This window comes from Chanos chanos, chromosome 6 (assembly GCF_902362185.1).
Source record: "Chanos chanos chromosome 6, fChaCha1.1, whole genome shotgun sequence".
NCBI lineage: Eukaryota > Metazoa > Chordata > Actinopteri > Gonorynchiformes > Chanidae > Chanos > Chanos chanos.
Genome location: NC_044500.1, coordinates 31,287,201 through 31,311,752, shown reverse-complemented (window position 1 = coordinate 31,311,752; position 24,552 = coordinate 31,287,201). Strand labels below are relative to the sequence as shown.

The window sequence follows — 24,552 nt, the reverse complement described above, 5'->3', positions numbered from 1 at the left end:
CCTTTAAGTACCACCTTTTCAAGAGACTGGATGAAGACAAAACAATGCATACTGTCCTAAAAAGTATTGCACATTACAAATCGCAGCAAGCTCTTTTTTTCTCAATTAACAGTTGTAGATGGAACTACAACTACATAAAGAGTTTGAACATGTTGAATACAAAAGGCATATGTGATCAAAAAAATAAACAAAACATAAAACAGTTTAAATTTAATATAATAAAAAATAGGCTATCTCCGGACCTGTATGTAGTCATGGATTTAACTGGACATGCTGAGTTTCTGATTTGAATAACCCAGGACATAAATATCTTGTACCTGGAGTGGATCTCTTGAAGTGTTTGAGTAGTTTACATAAAGTAAACCTGTGAAAATGAGATTGTTTGAGTTACATCTAAACTGGAAGGCGGATAGTAGAGGTAATGCTGACTAGATAAAGTGTCTCCAGTATACTTGTTAACAGTGGATCCTCAGGTTCTCCTCATTTAGTGGAGTACCAGACAGATCTGGAGATGGTAAGAATTAGTGTGATGTCACATGGTTTTTGAATCGCTCGCTACGTGACCCGTAGCCGGGGACCACAGTAAAGAGAACACTTAAATTAAAAAGATGGACTCTTTGCATTAAGTGCAAGGTCCGTTCCAGTAAAACACGAATGCACCTGAATGGAGAGCAGTAGTGTTTTAGTGCCAGCAACAGGGCAAAAGCCTGGTTGGTTGGAACACTCTTCATAAGAGGGAGCTACAAGGTCCTTCCAGATTGAATCACAGGGCCTGATGTTGACACCTGGCATGGGTTCCCTCAACTGCATCACAACAAAACATCAACAATAACTTCTACGACTAATCTTACCATACAGGAGCGCCTCCACTAAACATAAGAAATCTTTTTTTTGTTTGTTTTTTACCGCATGTTTTGGGGGGGGGGGGGGGGGTCGGTACATCAAATGTTGCAAACACAATATATATATATATATATTTATATTCTTACAGATTTATGCAGCCTCTGTGTTTTTAGCAACTTCTCTGTTGTCTTTTGTTTTGCTTTTTGTTTTTTTTTTCTCTCTTTTTCACCCCGATTGAGATCACTTAATTGCAATTATTTACAAAGAGGAAGCAAAGTTAGAACAGTTACAAATCTAATTCCAAGATAATGTTTCATTGTGCCTCGTCATCAGTTCTCCCCCCAATTACAGCAACAACAATAAAAGTCATTTAATAACAACAATAATATGATAAAAATATTAAAAACAGACAGAAAATAAAACATGTAACTTCCTCTGTAGAAAAAAAAGGACTCAAGTGCAGATATGTAGCAATGTAAACCTGGTCCTATGACTAGTTAAAAGTTACTGAGTATATATATATATATGTATATATATAATTATATATATATAATGGAAAGCAGATCAATTGGATCCTCTCATAGAGAGCGCTCACATCATCGTTTCTACAATAGTGTGGGTGGGCTTGATCAAGCCATTGTTCCCGTTGGGGTCCAATGGGTGAGCCAGATCGCTGGTCTTGGGACGGTATTCCTGGGGGCACGAGCTGGCCCCTCCCCTAACAGGGGCTGCCACTGCCTTGATCCTCTGTGGAAGAAAGAGACGATGATGTAATATGTGAATACACACACACACACACACACATACACATATATATATATATATATATATATATATATATATTTTTTTTTTTTTTTTTTAAGCAGATGGCAGGTCCTCAGCCACACCATGTTAACTGTGAAAGCTTTACTTTGATCAGATATTGCCATCTGTGTAAATTATGCTCTGTACTCAGTGACTGCTGCGTATGATGAAAAATGAGTTATGATTAGAAATGCCTAAAGCACATTAAAAAAAAAAATCAAATCCAACAGAATAGACAAAAACATAAGGTTGAGAGGCAACCTGGAAAACAGGCAGTGCAGGAAGCAGTTTGTTTAACATGCGATAAGCCAAGGTCTTTTGGATGAAATATTATTCCTGACAGGTGATACAGGTGCAGTGGAACAGGTTTGTTGATAAGAGTCAGCTACCAGTGCCATTATGTGAATGTGAATACAGTACATGCACAGCAAAAATACAGCTGCTTTAAAAAACCAAAAAAACTTTGTATTTGTAAATGGAGTTTGTAATTTTTGGGGGAAGTGAGAGAAGTGTACAAACCTCTATGAGAGGACCATCAGACTGGATTATCTTAATCACCACCACCATAGGGATACAGATCATAGAGGCAAGGGCAAGCGTCCAGCCCACACCGATGGCCCAGTCTGGGTACTCATAGACTTTGTTGTACGTCAGAGGCTTGTACTTGACCAAGGAGAACACAAAGCATCCCTGATAGAAAAGCACAGTTTACGAAGGTTACTTTCTACTCCCATATCTTCCTTGCATGAAATTCATTTCACTATGTTCTGTTGGCGGAGTGTAGTATAGTTCTGTGCAAGTATTACACGTAGATCTGTTTTAAAGAGAACATATAATGAGGCATACAAATGGCCAGAGGAAAATATATACATATTAAACAGATGTTTGTACAACACAGAGGGCAAATGACTGTTAATTTAGTTCTAGTAAATCTCTGATTATGGGAACACACACAGTGTTTCCTCCTTACATAGATAAGAGGGGGGAGGGGATAAAGAGGATTATTCCACTACCAACCGCCAAATTTTCAAACTGCCAAAACAGACTAATCCAGAAGCAAATAACAGTTTAGCCTTAACAGTAGATCAAGGATCGTTTTGACCTTTAAAAGCAGAGAGAAGAGATTCTGGGTTATTGTCAAAGGGTTTCTTACAGAGCAGCATTCCTGCTCACTGAAACTAATCCAGCACTCGCTCTATACTCCCCATTCATCCATCTATCCATCCTTCCATCTATCTATCCATCCATCCTTGCAAGCAGACAGATGGCCTCTCCATCTGGAACTAAGCTTTGCACTGAGAGCAGTGGTGGATTTTCACAGCAAATCCAAAGCGGAAAGGCACAAGGGCTTCATTTCTACAGACTATGAAGCATTTGATGTGTTCACGAGTTAGAAATCTAACATTATGTCCCTCACCCAGTTTAAATCTTAAACATGATATGCTCAAACAAGCCCCTTTTAAAATAATTTGTTTTATTTGGCATAGCATCCTTATTTTTTTGGAGAGCAAATTATAAGCTGCTCCACAAGAAAATGCGTTGACAAACATTTTTGGGTTGCTTTTGTTTTCTCTTCCTCAAAGAGAAACATATCATAGCATGTGTCCTGGTGGATCCAATTTTTTTGCATCATCACAACAGGTAGGAAGATACTGACCACACAGAGAACAGGGGTGACCACAGTCCAGCTCCACTTCATCCAGGGATTTGGCCTGTACCCAATCATGTCCTCAATCGCATCATAGAAATTATCAGCGCCTAACAGGAAGAAAAGAGTCTGTTTAGTTTATTACATAAATGAATTGTGTCTGAACTCTTCAGTGAAAGCCCTGCTATATCATCCAGATCACTAGACTAACTAAGCACCATTAGTGTACTGGTTCAGTGCAAAAGATAAGATTTTACAAAACAGAAAAGGGGGTCATACACTGTTTTCACATGACAGTCTGTCAGTTAATGTACTGTACGGCTTGTTGTACATTGTGTTATGCAATACAGGCAATCCCCAGGTTACGAACGAGATCCATTCCCTGTGTCTGTCTTTAAGGCGAATTTGCAGGTAAGTCGGAACAGGTATACACACAGCGTTACCTACAATGTCATCAGACTTAAAATGGTGGACGCGTTCTCCTTTCTCAGGTTAACGAACCTCTGAAGCCATGCAATGTTTTCATGAGCGTCACAAAGTAGTGTGTGCGTTCATTATTACGAACCATTGTTATTTAACTAAAATTTTTAACATAATAGGCTTTATGGCAGTCCGTTCGTAAGTACGAATTGTCCGTAAGTCTGACGTTCGTAACTCGGGGACTGCCTGTACTATATGTACAGGCTACGAAATTCAAGTGGAAACTTGAGAACCGGACAGACAGCATATATGACTGTTAAAACAGTAGAAATACTTCTGAGTGGATATGACTCTCCTGTTCCAGGAAAAAAAGCCCAGTGTAATTACGTCATATTTAGACATGCAAATGTTAGGATTGGGCAACAGTAGTTATGAATGACAGATGACGTATATTGCCCCTTTCATTTTTGCTTAAAAGATGAGGGCAGTACAGCCAACAAATAAATCATTGCACCTGTGCTAAATACTTTAAAAATTATGTGGAGGACATTTTCAGTAAATGCCTGTTTTAATGTTCTGTTCTAATACTGAACAGTTTCAGGCTAAAAGAATACACTTTACCCTAGGATTTTCAACTAAACCTTCCAAGTAAACCTGACAGAAAAACATTTTGGGTAAGTTTTCTCTTTTTTTTTTTTTTTTGGTCATACTTTTCTCTATTTTTCTTTTGTCATACTTACCATAAACCCAGGCTACAGCAACACATTCAAAGAATGCAACCCACAAAAGACAAACACCACTGGCTGCGTAGTAGTCAAAGAGTTGAAACACATACATGCCACCCTAGGGAATAAGGAAAGACAGAATCTGTCTTAGTTCATATTGTATTGTATGCGTCGTATAATAGCAAACATGGTTCAGACAGTGGAGGACTGTTGCAACAAGAAACAACTAAGGGAGGGAGGGGGGTGTGAGGAGGTGGGGGCAATGAACAGCTGAATAGCCTCTTGGTTATTCTGCCTCAGCTGTTGGACAGTGTATTCAGTGGTGACATGAGAGGTTGTGTCATGGAAAAAAGGGGGCCAGTGCGAGACAAACCACAAAATAGCATTCCCAGTTTGTCACTGCTCAGGGGGCTAAGTGTGCAGGGGCTCAATGAACAGAAGGGGGGGGGGGGTCTCAGATGTTTGATGCATTGTCAGGCCGGGCTATATCTCCTAGTATAGATATGAGAATGCCTGCCACCCCCTGTCTAGGAAACTCTTAGGCACCGGGCAGGGCAGCACAGCACAGCCCAGCCATAAAAAGAAGCAGTGGGAGAGATAAGCAACTTCTCAGAGCTCTCTACTCAGAATTCAGAGGAGGATCTCACTGGGTCAAAAGCACTGAGCTTATTCTGGACAGCTCCTATCCATGACATCAAGCTGTATTTAGACCTGTTTTTTCCCTTAAAAACAACCCCCACAAACTGGTCAAAAATGGACTTTTTTCTTTTTCAGACTAACACTGTAATGTGAAAAAAAAGCCAACCTAAAGACAACGTTTAGCTTCACTTAATTTTGTTGTGGGCCTTCTATTGTTATTTGTTTCTCTCTTTGTTCTTTTCTCCTGCATTTGTACCAAACCACTGGTAAAGAGGATGACTGGGAACACATACATAATTCTCAGTGAATCATGACCATTTTACTCCAGCATTTACCTCTGTGACCATAGTAAGTCCCAACAGGTAGCTCAGGAAACACACTATAGCTATGAAGATTTCCCGCCGGTAACCCTTCCGTAGGAAGGATGGATACAGATCTACCAAAGACGTGATCTGCCCTTCCACTTCGACAAACTGTGGAGAGAACAAAATATAGTCATGTTCAGACTATGGGATACCATTGTTGTAGTATGTTAGGATATGAATAACATTCATAAAAATGGAAAATGGAACTCATAAAAAAAAAAAATGCTTGACTCATATCAACAACAATCATGGATTGTACATTTTATGTCATTTCTGTCTCCTCCATGTGAACAGACATAAAAATTGTACTGTCCTGATCATTTTGTTTTTTGCCCCTTCCAGCACAGCTTTTGCCATATTTCATTTCAAGTACTGTACATGTACTTTTCCCCCGATGCGGTCCAGTGCTGTAAGGCCAATTCCTTTTTGGATTGGCAGATTCAATTTAACTTGGCCAGCACCCCACCCACCTCACAGCTTCCCTCGATCTGGATAGTAGTGTGGACACCGACTTAGCAGAGTGTACAATTTCACTAGGACTGAGAAATGTGATACTATAAGATCCCAACTGACACATTGCTGAACAGTTGCCGACAAAGTTTTCCCTTCTTTTTTCATCATCTAATGCCTAGACCCCTTGTGTGCTACCACCAACCTATATTCATACATACACATATACTGTAATATAGTAGTTTGAACACATGTGCAATACCCAACGTGATATATAATGTGAATTTATAATCATTATCTTTAGTTTATTTCCCATTCATAAAAAATTCATCAAAACAATTTTCAAATCCATTAGAAATCCTTCGAACAATTTTGAACTCCATAAAGTCATAATTACTGTTAAGAATTTGTTTTGTATTCCAAATGAGTGGTTCAGGTCTTTTTGACTTATTTGATCGTGCAGGCATGGTGTCCTGAGCCTAACCTGTAACCTAATGCTATCGACTACTATTGCCAGCCAACTATGTCTATAAAATGAATACCCTATGTTAGCAATGCAACACAGTCAGAAAGTCCTGAACAAGTCAGTAGACTGACCTGACTGTCAAGTCCCAGTAGCAGGAGCATGATGAAGAACAGAATGGCCCAAACTGTAGGCAGCGGCATCATAGTGACAGCTTTTGGGTAAGCGATGAAGGCCAAACCAGGACCTAAAAGGGTGGAAACAGAGGGGGGGGCGGGGAGGTGGAAAGAGCATAATTAGTGATGCAGGTCACATGCAAACTTTGGTCTGTGCCAGCCCCGTTGCGATCAGTCAGTGGCACAGACCAAATTGAAAAAGTAAAAGAAACATCGAGCGAGTAGTTCTGAACACTTCAATGCAGTTAAAACGGGGCGAACTATCAGCAATGACAAGGCCCAAAAGTTCTATGGATTCTTCTAAATGTGCTCTTACGTGCAGTTAGCAAAATGGTACCAGCTAGGCATAGTAAACATCAAACAGCAATGAGATTTCAGGAAACATATCAAGATAACCTTACTATGGCCTCATTATATATACAGCTACATAGAAAAATTTCAATTTATCTTTTTTTCTCAGCAAAACAATAAAGGTTAAAAATACACAAGATACAGCAAGTACTGAGATGCAGAGGCAACATACTAATCGCCCCTTCTTGCCAACACTATACCAACGTCTTACAAACGTGGCATTGGGTAACCTGTTTAACAGAAATTAAGAGACAAAACAAAAAAAACAGCAAATATGTGGAATGTATTTTAGCCATGGAATTAAACAATGTATATCATCCACAAACCCAAATGAACTATTAAACTTGACAACTGGCAATGCTTCAATGTAACACAAACTTTCTTCAGATTAAAGTTGCTGTACTTTCCATGAGACAAAGTTCTTTCTCACTTGAAAGAAATTGAATCATGAAGGTGAAAACCCCTTTTCACAGCTTACCTTTAAAGTTGTTTAATTTGAATAATTTTATCAACTCGATCATTATCCCCAAAGTCTCTACGGAGACAACTGCAACTGCATTCTCAACATATGACCCGGTCATTTTACTGAGCAAGTAATGCGGTTCAATATGTTACAAGAAAACATAGTCAAAATGGATTGATTCTGATCCACAATGTATTCTTTAACTACAGATAACTGCCAAAGTAAAGGAAACAAGAACATAAAGTCTCTTAATGGGACAATGGGCCACCTCGAAACACGAGAACTTCAGTGATCCTTAACATAGATTCCACAAGTGTCTACACAAGCAGAGCTGTAATTGCAGAGAGGAAAGAACACTTTTTTCACAATAAATTCCATTATTAGGTGTTTTGTTGATGGTGGTGGAAATTTGCTTTCTCGTTTGCTGATCCAAGATCTCCAACAAGGGCTGAACTGAGATCTGCTGACTGAGACACCCATGCCATATGGTTTACTTTTGTTTTATCTCTGTCAAACTAGTCACTTATGGATAAAGGCATTGTAATCTTAGAAGAGAGCACTTCCGTCAGCACAGAAAGGTTTCACCACACAATAAAGGTGATCATTCAGTTCTGTATTTATGGGTGTTAGGCTCGTCCTCTAAAGAGCTACGTGGACCCTAAAGGCTTGAGTAGACCATGCCAGGATAATGTACTACACACCATGTAACAGAGCAACCAGAACCCTTCACGGTGGGAAACAAGCACTTAGGCCTGGAGGTTTCTTTTGGCATACGCTACACATGCAGTTGTCTGTTTGTTGAGAACAAGGTGGAGGCTAACTCGTCTAAGCTGTCTGACTGTTCTCTTCTTCTTGGCACACCACTGTTTGTATTCTTTACACCACTTTACACACAAACGTGTACATTTTGAGGTTTAAAAAGCTGGTTGTGCACTGCAATCTGACTATAGTATCCCTGTCGGTGAGGACTTTTATTGAAGAAACTCCAAGTGCATGCCCTAGTTTCATATTTGCATTTTGCTGATTCAGAGCCACTTGCATCTCAATCCAGTGCTTGGATATACAGGTCAAGGTGTGTTCTCTTTTGACCCTAGCTACTGAAGGGCTTCCTTAGTCGGGCAGTCATTTTTACATTTGACCCTTAGCATAATGCCACATAAATTGCTTAATTAACTCAGGAATCATGCCTGTGGAGAGACATTTACTTTCATATACTTGGTAAACCTTATTTACTCAAATGGTTCCCTTATTTTGGCAGTTACCTATAGATGTGTCTCTTCAGAGTAAGTTCAAGACAAATGTAGGCAGAGTAACTGAAAAAGGCCACTGAAACAGGAACTAAAGTCTGAAGAAAGCAGTACGTCCATCAACTACATTTGTCCTTGATTTCTATCACAGAATGTGAAATTGCACAAGAGGAGGAAACAAAACAATTATAAAACTTAATAGAGAGAGCATGCGGAGTGAAGAGCCATCTTGGTATTTGTTCAATATTGTCTATAAGATGAAGATGAACCAATAGAATCCACCATGGGCATCAGCCAGAAGTTACTCACAGCTGTTGTGAAATTAAACAAGTAATGCCACAGGCACATGTCAGAAAACAGCCAAGAATTCAACCATGTTTTTCAACCACCAAATTATTGCGGTTTTCGTCAACTTGGCACAAGATGTGTCTTGTTTATCAGGGACGAGCTTCACTGTTGTATCTGTGGAAACTGGCTTGAACAGCACTCTTACACCTGGTGAAACTGAGGAAAGCTAAATCGAAGCTCTTTCAGGCTAACAGTTGACTCTTCGCCATTAGTAGACTGGACAAGATTCAGTGAATGGAACTAATCATTTCCTCCAGCATCTCCTTGCACGCACTCTCGATACAGTTCCATAGTTGGTTTGACGAATCCCGTTCCCGATCGATAGTGAGAGATTCTCTTGAGTTGTACTATTCAGTAACCTAAATTCGCTTTTTTTTTTTCTCGACAAGGAGTGTTTGATTGCCGAAGCTTCCATCTTTCTAAGCCGCCGAGTCTTGCTTTAGTCTCAACATCTCCGATTATACTTTTTTTTCGCTGTCTAAATGATTTAGCAGATTCTTTTGTTGTTGTTGTTGTTTATTTGAAGTAACAGTGCCCACCATCACTGCTACTTTTACCCTCGTACCTGACTCTGCCACATCGGCAATGTCCACCCCTTGCTCTTGTGCCATGAAGCCCAGGACGGAAAATATTGCGAAGCCAGACACAAAACTGGTAGCGCTGTTCAGGCCTCCCAGCAGCAAACAGTCCCTATGTCACACATATGTCATGGAGCATGTTAATCAACAAAGGAACCCACTACGTTCCCCACTTTTCTCTGGACTAATCCCTCACTACCAAGGCCCTCGAACACGAAGACTCACCTGTAGCAATTGTATTTGTATTTGTTGTAGCTTCCCAGTGATGTCATAGCACCCAGGCAAATTGCATAGGAGAAGAAAATCTGAGTGCCTGCATCTATCCAAACCTAGATGGAGATAAGGAACAGAACTGGTGATTTAACAAACTGTTAAATAATAAGCCATCCATCTAATGTACCAATTGACCTAAATACCTTTAGGCTGTCAAACACTGACATAACAGCTGTAAGAGCTCATTTTTCAATAACTGTATGTATATGTGTCTTGTCAGGAATTAAGTATCTTGAAAGTTACATACCCTAACAAAAACACATATACTACCATGACTCAAGTCTGTTTGCTCTGCATTTGCCTTTCTCACATATATTGTTGAATTGCCAACTACAGGCCTTAATTTACCTCTTACACTCATTTGTCTACTTTCCTGCATTTATCTAAATTCATTTGGAGTCTGTCAACACATTGTCCCCCTCCAAAATTTTCTTGTATCATGCTAACGCTCAGAGACATTTAGGAGCCGTTAGCAGAGATTGAGGACTCAATGACAGTTCTGATACAGAGAAACAGGTGCTGGATAGGTTACACAAGACTTAGTACTAGTCCCTACCTCAGGATCTTCCAGACGGGTCACATTAGGGTACAGGTAAAACTTGATGCCCTCAGCTGCACCGGGAAGGGTAACACCCCGGACCAGGAGAATGATCAGCATGACAAAAGGAAAAGTGGCAGTGACGTACACAACCTGAGAAGAGATATTACAGAGCTGAGATCACACACCAGCACTACACTTAGTAAGACATGAACAGTGCAGCACGTTCCAGGAGGCAATGCTGAAGGGCTAAAGACAAATTCAACTTTGCACTGGCTTGAAATCAAAATTCCATCAAAACAGTGTCTATGGGTTCAAATTTTAAACGTAATTTGCAGCCCAATTCCAACGACAAGTCATTTTAGGGCGCTGACTGTTATGCTTCATCATCAGAATGTGTGAAATGCCGTCCTGTAAACATATCCACTTCTGATGGCTGGTTTGGCCAGTGATCCTGCATTTACCACAATATCAGGCTGTATGTCATAGCATTGATTATGTGAAATACTTCAGTAATTGCATCTCGCCGTGACAAACAAGCACATTCTTTGGGTTTATTTGCTTTCTAACCACAGTTATAAAACCATCTGAGATGCTATTCCTTCAACAACACTGTTTCATGTTTCACAGATCCAAAGTAAGTCCATTCTAGAGTAGCAACTCAAACCAAATCGAGCTTAAGTATAATGTTAACTAACTTCTAGTGGGTACATAAGAGGTAACAGAACAGAGAGCACTCTTTGACTATAATAAATGTACTTATGGCAAACATCCCAGTCTTTGATTTCAGAGAGGGGGTGTCCAAGAAAAAATTGCTGGGGAGGAGGGTCTGTCTTCGAATATCTGTCACAAGGTGTAACTGGAGGGGATACATTGTTTCAGAAATATTCACTGGAAGATTTGCAACTGTGTGCACTGGGACAATAGAACTCAGGTAAAAAAAAAAAAAAAAAAATCAATGATCAGATATTTAACCTACGTGGGGTTTGGCTTTGCAGTCACATATCTCTTGAGGTTTATTGTACCTGAGAAGATCATGCTAATTATCATTACCCCATACACTAATCAAAAGGGAAGTCAGGTTGTATTATCACGGCTTACACTTGGCTAAGGTCCCCTTCTTAGGCACCTAGCCTTTTGTTAGTAATTTGCAATTGTCATTTCAGAAGGGAAGTTGGGGTATTAATGCAGACAAATCTGTTCACCTCAAGGTGTAATTTATTTAGTCGGTATGGTGCTAATGAATAACACCAGCTCAGTCACATGAGTGGAGAGACCATTTCATATGAACAATGTACTCTCTGAAATCTCATTAGGCTAGCATCACGCTAACTGATACAAATGAGCTGAAGGAACTTGTTGTGCCTGCTCACCTTCCCTGTGGATTTCACGCCTTTCCAGATGCAGAAGAAGCAGATAACCCACACTGCCAGCAGACACAGAGCCAGGTCCCATTTAACACGGCCCACATCCTCAATGCCACCAGAGATACTGAGGACATTGCGCCTGCAGGCATGGAAAAGGTGTGTGAACACAAGAAACCTCTGACTTGCCAGAGTGGCATCATGGCACTGCTTTATTGAGATGGTCAAATAGAAAGCTGAAAGCAACTACAGAGTATCACATTTGGCTCAAAATGGGAGGCAACGAGTGGTCATTCAGGGGGCAAATGATAAAAGCAAGTGGTTTTCAATTATGTTTATAATTGCAGCACCTGCTGCATCTAGTCCCATTTGGGGCTCTTTAATCTTTCATGTACTTGTATGGGCTTATATGAACCTTGCTGGCACCACAGGCTGGTTAATATTACTGGCCAGGATGGAAGGTCAAGTGAGATCTCTGCTTTAGGAACTTGATGCTTTGGCTGTAAAAAGTATTTTAAAAACCTTACTATTTCTTACCGAAAGACGATTTACTAAAGAAATGCATGCTACAACTATGCTACCACTCTGCTGGTTTTAAAAATGACTTGTGGAGTCACTAACAAAGTTTAAGTGAAAAAGAAAAGGCAAATCTGTGTTTTCATTGTAACACTTACTCCCAAAATTCAGTGACCGGAGAAGTGAAGTTGGTGACATTGGCCCAGTCAGTCCTGTTTTTACGCAGGGTGTCTTCCACACAGTTCTCCGTGTTCCAGGGCTGGTTGCACTTGGCCCAAGGCAGCTCTGGCTGGAAGCACTGGAACAGGTAGTACAGCCCCCATGCTAAGATCACGATGTAGTAGATGTTCAACAAAGACACAATCACAATGGATGCATAGCCGATACCTGCATGGAGAGCACAGATGCATAAACAAGTCATTAGACACAAAGAATACAAACACTGAAATGTGCATCAGGCTTATACGGTTCTGGGGTAAAGATTACAGACTGCAGGAGTCTTTTATCGTACAGTTGCTTGTTAAGGAATTATCCACTTTCCCCCTAGTCATCTCCTTAGTGACAAGAGTTGTTGTCACATAAAAAGCTTTGCTTCAATGAACCAAGGAAATCAGCACTGCAGAGCGTGTCTGTGTGTATGAAGCGCAAGCTCCTAGGAGACCATTTACAAACAGGTACTGCCCAGTCCTCAACTGCAGATTAGCTCTTTATGAGTATATTCACCAGGCAGAAAAAAAAGAAGAAGTGAGAAGTCTGAGTAATGCTCATCGATATTGGGCAACCGTGTGCGTTGTGAAAAAAGTTTAAAAAAAAAAAAAAAAAAAAAAAGAAAGAAAGAAAGAAAGAAAGAAAGAATAGAAAAGAAAAAAAGAAGTCTTGATTTAAAGTAGCACTGAAAGGAAAAAGCAAGAAATTTTATTTGAGTTCTTCGCTAACTGAAATGTTTCTGACAGTGCTCAAGACAGACTTTGGATCATATTTTGTTCCTAGTTTTCAAAAGTCACAGCCTTTTCCCATTTTTTGTCTCTCTATCTGTACTACTGTCAGTCTCTGACAGTTACTTTTGCGTTTGCCAAACTTATGACAGATTTATTGTGTAGAACAGCAACATATTAAAGTAGGCATTTCCTGTAGAGGAAACACAATGACTGTGAATAATGACTGTGGTATAGTACCTGCTAACTGTCAGTGCTTGTCTGTGACTGGTGTCTCTGCTTTGATGACAGACATACATTTCAGCAGTCGCCCTACTTGGCCAACAAACTAATTAACAGCTGCTCCTAAAAGCCCTCTCCTCCACTGCACATAACAGGACTGTGCAAACAAGCAGCAAAGGGCCTGTCTGAGTTACTTGCCTGACAGAAAATGAAACTAGCCGAGGTTTCAAGCTGCAGCTAGCACCAAAATTAACAGCATGCTGACTTCAAAATTCGTATCTCAAACAAATTCATGTTATAAATAGGACAGTGAGAGAGACAGAAAGAGAAACAGATTGAGAGTGAGAGTGAGAGTGAGAGTGAGAAAGAGAGACCCTGTTGCCCTGCTACACTGCTTACTTGCATTTCTCTTTCCTGTTTATATGACGCCTCTCCTTCTTGGGGCAGATCTCATTGCTAGGCATCCCTCTGATGTTTCCCTGCACTGCTGCCATGGCAACACTGAAGTCAGTGCTCACTGTACATATCTGAGTCTCGAGGACTCTAGCATATCCAGACAGGTCATATGTCTTTACACTGTGTAAGAGTTTACCCTTTTAGTCCATGAGAAAATTAAACTGTTGTCAAACGACAAAAACACACCATGGTGACCTAGATTCTTTCCTGGGTGAAAATAGCTTGAGGAAGAGCAAAATGAGGTCTAAGAGAGAAATCATTCTCTTTTACAGAGCAGGAGACAGAGAAATTCTTTGGCACACTGGTCACATCGGCAACAGGGCAGCAAACTCTGGGACTGGTTACAGATAGGCAAATCTCTACAGGCAACTCAAAAGGAGGGTAAACAAAATTTAGCAACTGCTTTTCATTTTAGATTAAAGCAGTTTTATAGCATTTTCTTTTTCATCATGGCTCTGGTCCCAAAAACACTGGACTGTACATCTGTCTTGCAAAGTATTTGTTTTGTCACTTCTCAGACTCTCCATATACAAAATTAATGTTAAGGAGCAAAAAGTATGCCAATGAATCACTGAAGACACTTTCTTGTAGATTAAACAAAATGCTCTGGGGACTAAACAAAATCGTGGCCAGATCTGTAAGAGGCTCTTCTCATAGAGTAGTAGTCTGGACACTCACCAGTGAAGATGGGGCAAACTTTTCCCCAACAAGTGATTCCTCCCTCTGAAGTGTACTGGCCGAGGGCAACCTCCAGAAAGAACACTGGCAGACCTCCACCAAACAGGAAAATGAAGTATGGTATAAGAAATGCACCTGAGGAAAAGAAACAGAGAATATGTTGGTTCAAATAAACACCAATAAAGTGTTAACTCATTTTTTACTTCAGTCAGCCATAAAACACAGAAGACATTGTCACCGTTTCTCACATCCTCTTCCAAGTATTTCCTGTCTCTATACAGACATCACCAAATATGGCCTTGTGAGCTCTGTGGCCTTGTGGTGAGATGAAAGTTAACAGTTTTTTTTTTTTTCAAGAAACACAAAATGGCTGTGCTCTTCAATATGCATTTGTTCTTTTAAGCCACTGCGTGCCCTCATAGTGCAACAGACCAACAATATCATATAAGTTCATGCAAGTTGACCTAATAATGAACATAATCCTAAGGAAACACACAATGTACTTTAAAGTCGTCGAAGGATACCTCCATCACACAATACACACACGGGAACTCACCTCCGCCATTCTTATAGCAGAGATACGGGAAACGCCAGACGTTGCCTAAACCAACAAAGCCCCCAGCAACAGACAGAAGAAAGTCAAGCTTGCTGGCCCACTTCTCTCGCTGTGGGTGCTTGCCCTCAGCTTCATCTTCTGGCCGGGTGCCAGGGCTTTTTCCTGGGGAGGGCTTGAGGGTGTCCTTGTGGAAGTCCTTCAGACATTGGAGCTTCTCCTTCTGTGCCATGCTAAGGAAGTAGGCAAGAAGAAGAAGAAGAAGGCAAAATTAACTTCCTTGTTAGAGTTAGATATCAAGCTTTGAATGTATGAAGCATGTGTAACCATAGCGACACAAATGTCTCAAAATGTTTTAGGGATAAATCATTCTTTATAAAAATGTCTAAACATGATTTAATTATTTCCCCATGCAATGAAACATCTAAGCCTAAAATTTATATGTTGGAGGAACTTTCAGTCTATGGACTTGTGTTTCTGTCTGGATGGTGCTGATATTACAACAGCTCTGGGAGGTTTTAACACAGGAACTAGTTTTCTTGGCACCAGCTCATGTCTTCAGCAATTTTAGGTCCTTAGAGGGTGTCAAATTCACATCATAATATGAAAAACCTGAGTAAGAATAATCCAAACTGAGCCACTCCCTTTCTACTAAGTTGAATTTTAAAAATCCACGGTGATTTGATACATTCATGACCACAATTCAAATTCCTAGGACAAAGACTGACTGTGCGCTACATGTCAAGAGTGCCTTGTTCTTTTAATTACGAGTTTTTATGCTGTCAAAATGCCATTCAAAGGAGGAATTGTTACTGCTGGCTAAGGTGTACCCTGTCAAATCAAAGGCCAAAAACACCATGGTGCCACCTCAAGGCGGTACCGTGTACAGAGTTACACTTCACAGTGTCTTGGCACCTCACAGTCTGACTTCTTTTCAACTTGGCATGGCCTGAACAAACTATACACCACAGAGAGGTTGCTTTTTAAAACTCTGGATAGGGAAAACCTCTTTTTAAACACATAAAGAGAAAAGATTCACGGTTGGGTTTGAGATTCAACAAATCTCAAAAGGTCTCATTTCCTCTCCTTTAAAGGCTCGGGTACAAATGAGAGGATGAAAAGCCAAGGACAGAGGAGGCACGTCAAAGACTGGCTCTGTGTCGACATCAACAGCTGATGATCACAGCCAACTCAAAAGCATATTTGATACACATACTACTAATGCTTACAACCCGAGAGGGTGGAATCACAGTGGACATGAGCCAAGATTCCGAATTTGATCCACAAGAGCACACTGGACACCAGTGCCCTTGGCGCAGACAACAGACTCTATGGTCAAGTTGAGCTTTCTCTTGAGCTATTCTACTGGGTCATTTCCATTGAAGCAAAGACAAATGCATAGAATTCAACATAGATCCAAAACCAAATTCTGTAATTTCCCACAGTGCTGTAAAACGCAGTCACAATTCACCTCCTGTTAGACCGTTAGTTCAGATGACAAATGGCGTCCATCCCCTTTGGTATGGTTAATTCTGTAAGTTTTAGAGGCTTAGCAGCTTTCTACACTCAACTGCACTACGTTACATAACATAGTAAAGTACTCCAACTCTTGCCTCATTACGCTCTGTCAGTCTCATTACCTTGTACTGGGAGAAAGTTATTTGGCAGTTCAACAAGACCAGAGATTAAGAAAAACTGTGATTGAAAGTATGAGCAAGTAAACATGTATCACATACCGACTCGAGTTAACTGAGCTTTGCTTTAGCTGAGCTTTAAGCAGGATCATATTTAAAACATTAGGAAAAAAAAATAAATCCTCTCTCAGAAGCAATTTGAGCAACATATGTTCAGCTTACATTACATACATACATGTGATAAAGGTTAAATAAAAACAAGCACAAACAACGCATTCAAATCCCAAAAAGGAGCATACTTTTTTCCGTCAATTGCAGGTTCATTCATTAAATACTACAGTTCCTGTCCTCCACTTACATTTCCTTCATGGCCCCGCTGGTGTGGTGTGTGTTGCTTTCTCAGCTGTTACCATGCCTCTGCTCTCACTGCCTAAATGTCTATGCAGTTCGGTGTAAGCCGAGATGACAGCACGACCCGCCCATTGACTAAGACAATTAAATGCAATCAGCAGATTGGACGCAGCTTTGGAGCAGGGCATGACACAGTTGATAGTGTCTGAGGACAGTAAATTTCCACTCCTCAAGCGCTAGAGGTGACCGACTGATTCACTTTGTGTGTAAACTGGATACACAGACACAAGATGGACCAAACTAAAACCTAACCACCTTGAATGGATGTGAAACTACACAACTAGTCATTTTACTGGAACTGCTGACGGTATTCTGCCTATTTCAGCTTGGTGCTGTCATTGCTTCTTTTAATAGCTTTTCTGGTAACAGCAGCTAGCAAGAACTTTTTTAAGACACAAAAGTGTGCATCTGTCAGTGTAGTTACATTCCTACATACAGTATATATTTGCATTCAAATGAGTACAGTAATTGTTGCGAGTATACTCTTCATTATTAAAGTATGCATGCATTATATGATAACATTTTCAAGAGTGACCCAAATTCTAGCCTGTCACATCACTGGTACAATGATCACGGCATTTGCAAAGGGGAAAAGCTAGCTGGTGACAAAAAGTCCATTGTGTCAGTGGTCAAATTTTAACACTGCATTTTGCTTCTGGCAAAGAACTGCAGGACTGATAAAGTAACAATGAGAAGCTGTGCCAACTCAGCCACGTCATAAATCTCATAGGGCAATGCCTACTTGAAATAGGAACAAAGGATCAACTGACGGTGTTCTCAGCGTCGAGAGTGACAAACAAGATATGAAAATAGCTATGACAATATGCCCCCACATAGGTCCGAATTTTATGTCTAGGTGACAAAAGGGGGAGTCACGGGGCTCCCGAAAAGGCTTCTTAGGTTTCATCCAAAACACTTCGCAAAGGAGTAGCACCCCCTTCTGCCCAGAGCACACCAAGAATAGCCCTCTGACAAAACTCCAGGAAGCCCCTCATTAGGAGCCACTGATTTAAAGTTTTAGGCCACTGAACTGACTCAGTCATGCGGGTCACCTTTTACACTGCTTTTTGTTGCCTATGGCAATTAGGTTTTGTAAACCACAAAAAAAAAAAAAAAAAAAAAACTTTGTCATGCTACTGAAGTTGAAGCACAAGAGCTCTGTGGACCAGGACATTGAGAGAAAGAAAGCCTTCAGGTCCCAAGCCCACGTGAGTCTCTGGGCTGTTACATAACATCCCTATTTTAAGACCATGTACATTTCCTGAGGGCCCACACATTAAACTCCTTCCTCTCCTCACTCAACGCATTCCACTGTATAGACTGGCTGGCATGTACCAAAGCTCTAACCACAGGCTTGGTCCAAAGACTCAAAATGAGGACTGGACTCTTCTTCTTCTGGAAGCAATCAAAAACTGGAAAAATATCAGAAGGAATGCAGCAAGGATTTACACAAATGTAAACTAGACTGTTAACAAGCCAGGGTTGGTTGTTAACACTGGTACAAGAGCTTAGCCACACTCTGTGGCTTTGCTGATGCAGTTCAGTGGAACCCAAGCTGACTCCGACTCGACATGTCTCTGACACATTACTTGGCTATTTAATCCCACCTCAACTCAAGGTCAAATAAATAGTACAACACCACTCTCACGTGCAGCCAAAAAATCATGGAAAAGTTTTATACTTGCTTTGTGGTTCAAGGTGTTGGTTATGCCCTGCGCAGCTTGGCCATTAATTCGTTGATTGAGCAAGAAATTGATACACTGATACATTTTTAATAAAATGGAAGAAAGTAGGTTAGTAGTATTGGTTAATAATTCACACCAGGTTATTTCAGCTGAAACTCAGTTTAATGGATCCAAGGCTAACGTGAGAGTTGTAAAACATGGATGAAGTCAGAGATAGCTGGGCTGTTCTGGACTCTCCAGCTGGGTCTTGTTCATACCAGTGAGCCAAAACAATTCTGTATCCAACGATAACCTTGGATAAAACTCCAATTACCTGGATTCAAAACGATGAATTAGAAAAATTAGTGCTAAACATCTGGAGAACTGATTAAAAAAAAGTAAAAAAAAATGTTTTTTTCTTTATCAGAACTTCTTCTGAATTTGTCCTGGAACTGAAACAAAGTGAGAAGTGAAACTGACTCAAGATCTAAAGCTGTCTATTATGTTAGGTAGCTTCTCCCATATATCAAGCTCTCTCTTTTAAAGACTCTCCTTTCTAGAATCAGTTCAGATGACAGATGCCTTGGAACATGCACCATCTACTTCTTATTTTAAAACAATTATTGTGTCCATACAAAACATGCCATTTTACTAACCCATCAAAGTTAAAATCCAGACTAAAATTATCAAAAGTTACAAGAAATGTTTCCATTTGATGCTGAAAGTTCACTTTCATGAATTACCTGTCGCTGTCTACCTCGTTGTTCAACAGAGGTAAGAACTGTGGAGGAGTTTGGCTAAAGTGGTCCAGTTTGTACAAATGTCCAGTAAGCCCTGCTTGGTTGGGAGTGTCAAAATGCACCAAAAGTTGGATGCCAGACTGAGAGTTGGGGTAACTGTTGCTTCACTGAAAAGGGGCACAACTTTTAAATCGTCTTGGGACTGAAAAAGGAGGGGTGCAGGAGGGGTGGGGCTGTGGATCTTGATAATTAATGTAGGACCCCAGGACATGTCTCTTTCATACAATAAAAATGGAAAAACAGGGGGTAAGTGACATAGTGGGTTTGCTAGAGTGAAAACATGATAGTATAGCACCCCCCCCCCCCCCCCCCCCCCACCAACTGCAAGTGCATATAGCCCATGTTGTAAATTCATTGCATTATTATGCATGGTGTAGCTGTATGCTGGAGTCCTGTAAATCAAGTGTCAATGAGCAGAATGTTTCCAGGACAAAGGATGTGGTGGACAGTACAGTTTAATTTTTACAGTGTGTTTAACCCATTGGGCCTACATTAAACCAAGAGACCTTGATCAAATCAAAAGACTAGTTCTATGAAATGTTTTTGAATTTGCATAACATAAACAGATACATAGGTTACAAATTTATCTTCTTTTAGTTGAAGGATTGTCATTTACAATCCTGGAAGAGTTTTATAGGTCTGATAAAAGTCCTTCAAAATGGCACAATGAAAACACATTCCTAGAACGAACACATCCCATATCCTGGGACATATACAATAGCTTTGTTCATCTACTCTCTGCACAAACAAAGTTACTGCAGTCGTCTTCCAACTAAAAGCGGGCCGGCTATTGCACAACCTTTCACTGTGACTCTGACGTGCCTGACTTTGGGACGGTACTACAAGCACTGAACCTGCTGCGCTTTTTAATCGCTATATTAGCAACCCAGGCATGTGCAGCACTTCTATTCATTTCACTACCGTTGCCATGTAAACTTTTCCCTAGTAGGATATGGAAATGCCTACGTCATTTAGTCATATAAAATCGTTACTACCCATTTTGATAGTCAACATTAATCATTCTCTATGGCGCTTCGTTCAGCAAGTAGCCTATAATCAACCATCTCTTTGCACAACTCAAAGTATCCTGGTGTTTAATATCTCTGAAAATCACGTACCCACTTAAAAATCAGTACATTTGTGAGGGATTAAACGTGCTGAATCAGAGATCATCACGCGGTTGGTCACTGAAAAACATCCAGGTTTAACAGACTAACAGGTAGCTGCTGAAAGAAGGCGAGTAGGCTATTACAGCGCAGGTGAAACTGTAATTGCAGCTCCTAAGACCAAGCATTAACACTTATGTTGTACGTTTACATGCCGTACGAATGGAATTGTTCGATCAAATCGCTTTTCATTCCGAACCGCAATTCAAATGTATTCAGATATATTCAGATATACTCTTGCCTGTAATGATCGCCAAACAATCTGCTGACTGAGCCGTCATGTTTACTGGCCCAGAGTAAAGTTAGCTGACCGAGCTTCCGTCAACACTGGCCAATGCACCACCCAACACCATCCAAATTGAGGCGGCAAAGAAAGTGGAAATGGTGCGGCTCATCCGCCTCTATCTTGCATTATTTAAAACGGATGAGAGTCATTACGACAGCAGCCAAGTCTGCATGTATGGGTAAATAGTCTTTGTTGAAATTCCTTGCTTCCCTAAAGTGTAAAAAAGGAAGCCTCATACAACATCAGAGATAAGGAACTGTCTGGCGTCGTTTCGTGATACCTGCGCAACGTATCAGTAAAATGACCAACGAAGTACGAGTCCACCAAACTTTACTAACCAAAACGGCTTATTCATTTCTCAGCTAGATTCGATAATTCGGCAACATCACAACAGGTAGCCTACAAACGCTATAATATCTGCGTTAGGCAATAATGTACAAGATATACGCCCTCCCACAACAAAAAGAGTACAACGGCTCGGAATAATATCTATTTTAAACAACTGATGAGGGTGTGAAGAGACATTATATGTAACATCACAACTGTTTAAACTGCTAAATATTCACTATTTACACTCCAGCGCCAACTTACTTTGTATTTGTCACTCCCTTAACGCGGGAGCGCACGTATCTACAGGCACATCTGACACGCGTAACTATCTCTTAAGAATTAGAGTGATTTTGGGTGCTTCTGCTTAACAACTTCATGAACCCCTAAAGCTTTTCAAATGCAGTCGTATGAGGAATACATGTGTTGATATGACCGGGAACATACTCAGCATCCAGTCATGAAAACTTAAAAACTACATTATTATAAACTCAACGACTTAAAGACTATCTTATAGGCTAGATCAACTCCAGTGGCGAAAAAAAGTTGTTAAACGGAAAAGGCTAAAAAATTGTACAACGAACATAAAAGCCAATTACCATCCACCAAATAAAATTCAGACAGATGAATTGTAAATGCGGGTAAATACTGGTACTTCCTGGGTGGCAAGTCAAACAAATACGAATATCTGTGAAAATGGTGTCAGCGGTGCCACAGAACATCCAGTCACAGGCTTCTAACCCTGTCTGCTTATTTGACAATCTTAGAAATGTACTCAAATAAGAGGAAGTCATTTAAAAGTTCTCTCTTAATACTATGCGCATATATTTCTATATATATTAAGATGTTGATTCGTTACCTTAATTGGTTTCCTTTTATTCCTTTAGAAGTGACTTGTCCCTTCTCTGTCGTGCGGCGGATGGGTGTTGAATTAGAGAATTACAGCGGTAAATTTAATTTATAAGCTTTTCTTTCTGACCTTTGTCTCTTAGAATGGGTGACCATTAGACATCAGCATGAGTGGAAAAACACCGGCCTCCCCCCCCCGTGCAATAGGAGAGCGTCTTCTTAAAGAGGCAGGTTCCTAGTGTCAGCAGCAAAGCTAGCATCGTTTCGCTTTTCAATGAGTGACGATCTAGACGCACTCAGGCATGCATGCACTCACGTCCTGTATATAAACGATCGGAAAAGACCCAAGGTTTTTGACATTCAGTGGCACTTGGCGTAGATATAATTTCACATGTTAAATCATGTCATTCTAAATTGTCAGTGTATCTCTAAGAATACATCTATCTGCTTGATATTGTCAAAAATATATATCAGAGTATATCCTACTTGACGCTGTTGTATATTCTATGTCCAAAGTATGACGTTTAATTCCTACTGGATATAACCAAATGAATAACCAAATGAAATACTAAAACATATGCCACTATTTTGGGATCTCCAGCTCTGAGAAGACTTCTGGGTTCTTTCGGTTATGAGCAGAAAGCGCTCAGCGATGTTGTGACTAGTATCTACCAGTTCAGTAACGACTCTTGGTGAAGCAGCCTTAGTACACGACAAATAAAGAGGGATTTCCAAGCCCTTCCTAATTTACAAGTACAATAATTTATTGGACCACTCATAGGATTAATCACGTAGTTTAGACTACTATTTATCTTTCAGCAGAGGTAAGAAAGACAATATGTATACAATAGGTATACCTCTAGGTATACCTCTGCTAATGATTAATTATCCTTATTTATGTGAAATAACAAATGACTGATTTTAACTGATTGTTCTTTTATGTCCCAATTCTTACTTAACAGTTATCCTTGCTTTTAAAAGCCCAGTGAAGTGACATCAAAGCCCAGAGCCAATAACATCAGGAGGAAAAAGCAAATTCCAGTCACTTCCAGAGATCTGACCAAAAACAGATGAACATAAATGGTTTCTTTCACTGCACTCAGTCACAAATAATCATCAGTGTTTTAGTCTCACAAGGGGAGGTCTTGCACCTTAATTCCATTGCTGAAGGAATCTCCAAACACTGAATCCTAATGGAGCTCAGAACCATAATCAGTCATATACCGTACGTAAGCTGTAAGCAAAAAAATTTGCCATAACTCAGTAATAAATGTTAAATTAGGGAATTAGGAAATTAGGGACCAGGTTAGGGAATAAACACTGTCACGAAACAAACACATAAATAAATAAATCTAAAGATTATTCTCTAGTAAGATGGCAGTGTTAACGTCCATAGTAAAATGGAAATTATGACTTATGACTTATAACATACTAACTGTAAGTTTCTGTTCTACTTAGTTGTGGCCTCTCTTGCAAAAAAAAAAAGAAGTTGTCCTTCTTTGTTTCTTTGCAAATAAGTGATTTAACAGGTTTGCATATACGTATGTACACATCTACACAAAAGTAAAAAATTAATTATTAGTTTGTCTCTCTGGCTTTATATGCAATCTAGAAACTGAAGTTGTGCAAAATGACTGTTCTTTTAAGTGAAGGGTACCAAAAACACAATTTTTTGGCATAGCACATCATCCGGAATGCCCCGAAAGATAAACAGAGGCGTTATCTGGTGTCACCATGCAGACCACTTTGGTGCCCATTTTTGACACATGTTACTGAAGTTCAGTAAGTATTTGACCTTGTTAACCCTTAATCTTTTTAGCTGCACGGCTCAGAGAAAGAATAGCCTAATTTAATGTGCACACAAGTCAAGACAAAAATATTTTGTACTTTTTTGTTGCTCAAGGGAATTATCATGGCTTTTTGTATTGACCTTTCCCAAATCTTCTGAGTTCATTTGAGGACGTGCATGAAAGTGGGAGATAAAGTCAGACCAATTCATCTATCCTCAAAGATAAATGAATGAAGATGAGTCCATTTGTGGTCATATAGGTGATGAAATGAAGCATTTTAGCACGTTGATTGCCTTGACTTTGATGACATAAGTTGAATCTCAGCACTTAAGTATTTTATTGCAACGTGTCTTACTGAACGAGAATGTAATATACAAACGTGGATGCACACATGAGCGTGCACACGTACACACACACACACACACACACACACACACACACACACACACAAAAGAAATTTCCAAGTTCATTTTTTCAGACTGTTGTCCTTTCTACAGTTTACAGAGACCATTTTACAAAAGGTCATCCCAATTTACTCATGTTGTCAACAGACATAATTTAGGCATATGC

The 24,552-nt window shown here is 40.1% G+C and overlaps 1 protein-coding gene across 2 annotated transcripts; it reads right to left on the bottom strand.

Annotated features, from left to right (window-relative positions):
• Nucleotides 1-1,063: 1,063 nt before the first annotated feature.
• slc6a6b (solute carrier family 6 member 6b) lies at nucleotides 1,064-22,307 on the bottom strand. 2 transcript variants are annotated; one of them, XM_030777311.1, is made up of 14 exons: nucleotides 22,203-22,307; nucleotides 15,059-15,288; nucleotides 14,503-14,637; nucleotides 12,370-12,598; nucleotides 11,705-11,837; nucleotides 10,350-10,484; nucleotides 9,746-9,849; nucleotides 9,508-9,632; nucleotides 6,492-6,604; nucleotides 5,415-5,552; nucleotides 4,456-4,558; nucleotides 3,305-3,405; nucleotides 2,167-2,337; nucleotides 1,064-1,590 (listed from the first exon to the last, which is right to left on the bottom strand). In XM_030777311.1, the coding sequence occupies exons 2-14, from the start codon at nucleotides 15,285-15,287 to the stop codon at nucleotides 1,435-1,437; spliced, it is 1,872 nt and encodes a 623-aa protein (XP_030633171.1). In that variant the 5' UTR covers nucleotide 15,288; nucleotides 22,203-22,307; the 3' UTR covers nucleotides 1,064-1,434. The 2 variants fall into 2 exon arrangements, with proteins under 2 accessions (XP_030633171.1, XP_030633172.1); XM_030777312.1 differs by lacking the exon at nucleotides 22,203-22,307 and adding an exon at nucleotides 17,048-17,058.
• Nucleotides 22,308-24,552: the final 2,245 nt, after the last annotated feature.

What these genes read in the sequence shown, in the direction of transcription:
- slc6a6b (XM_030777312.1), bottom strand. An exon ending in TACAAATACAATTGCTACAG is followed by an intron (nt 9,633 to 9,745) that starts GTGAGTCTTCGT and finishes TGTGTGACATAG; the next exon opens with GGACTGTTTGCTGCTGGGAG. An exon ending in TGCCGATGTGGCAGAGTCAG is followed by an intron (nt 6,605 to 9,507) that starts GTACGAGGGTAA and finishes CCACCCTTTTAG; the next exon opens with GTCCTGGTTTGGCCTTCATC.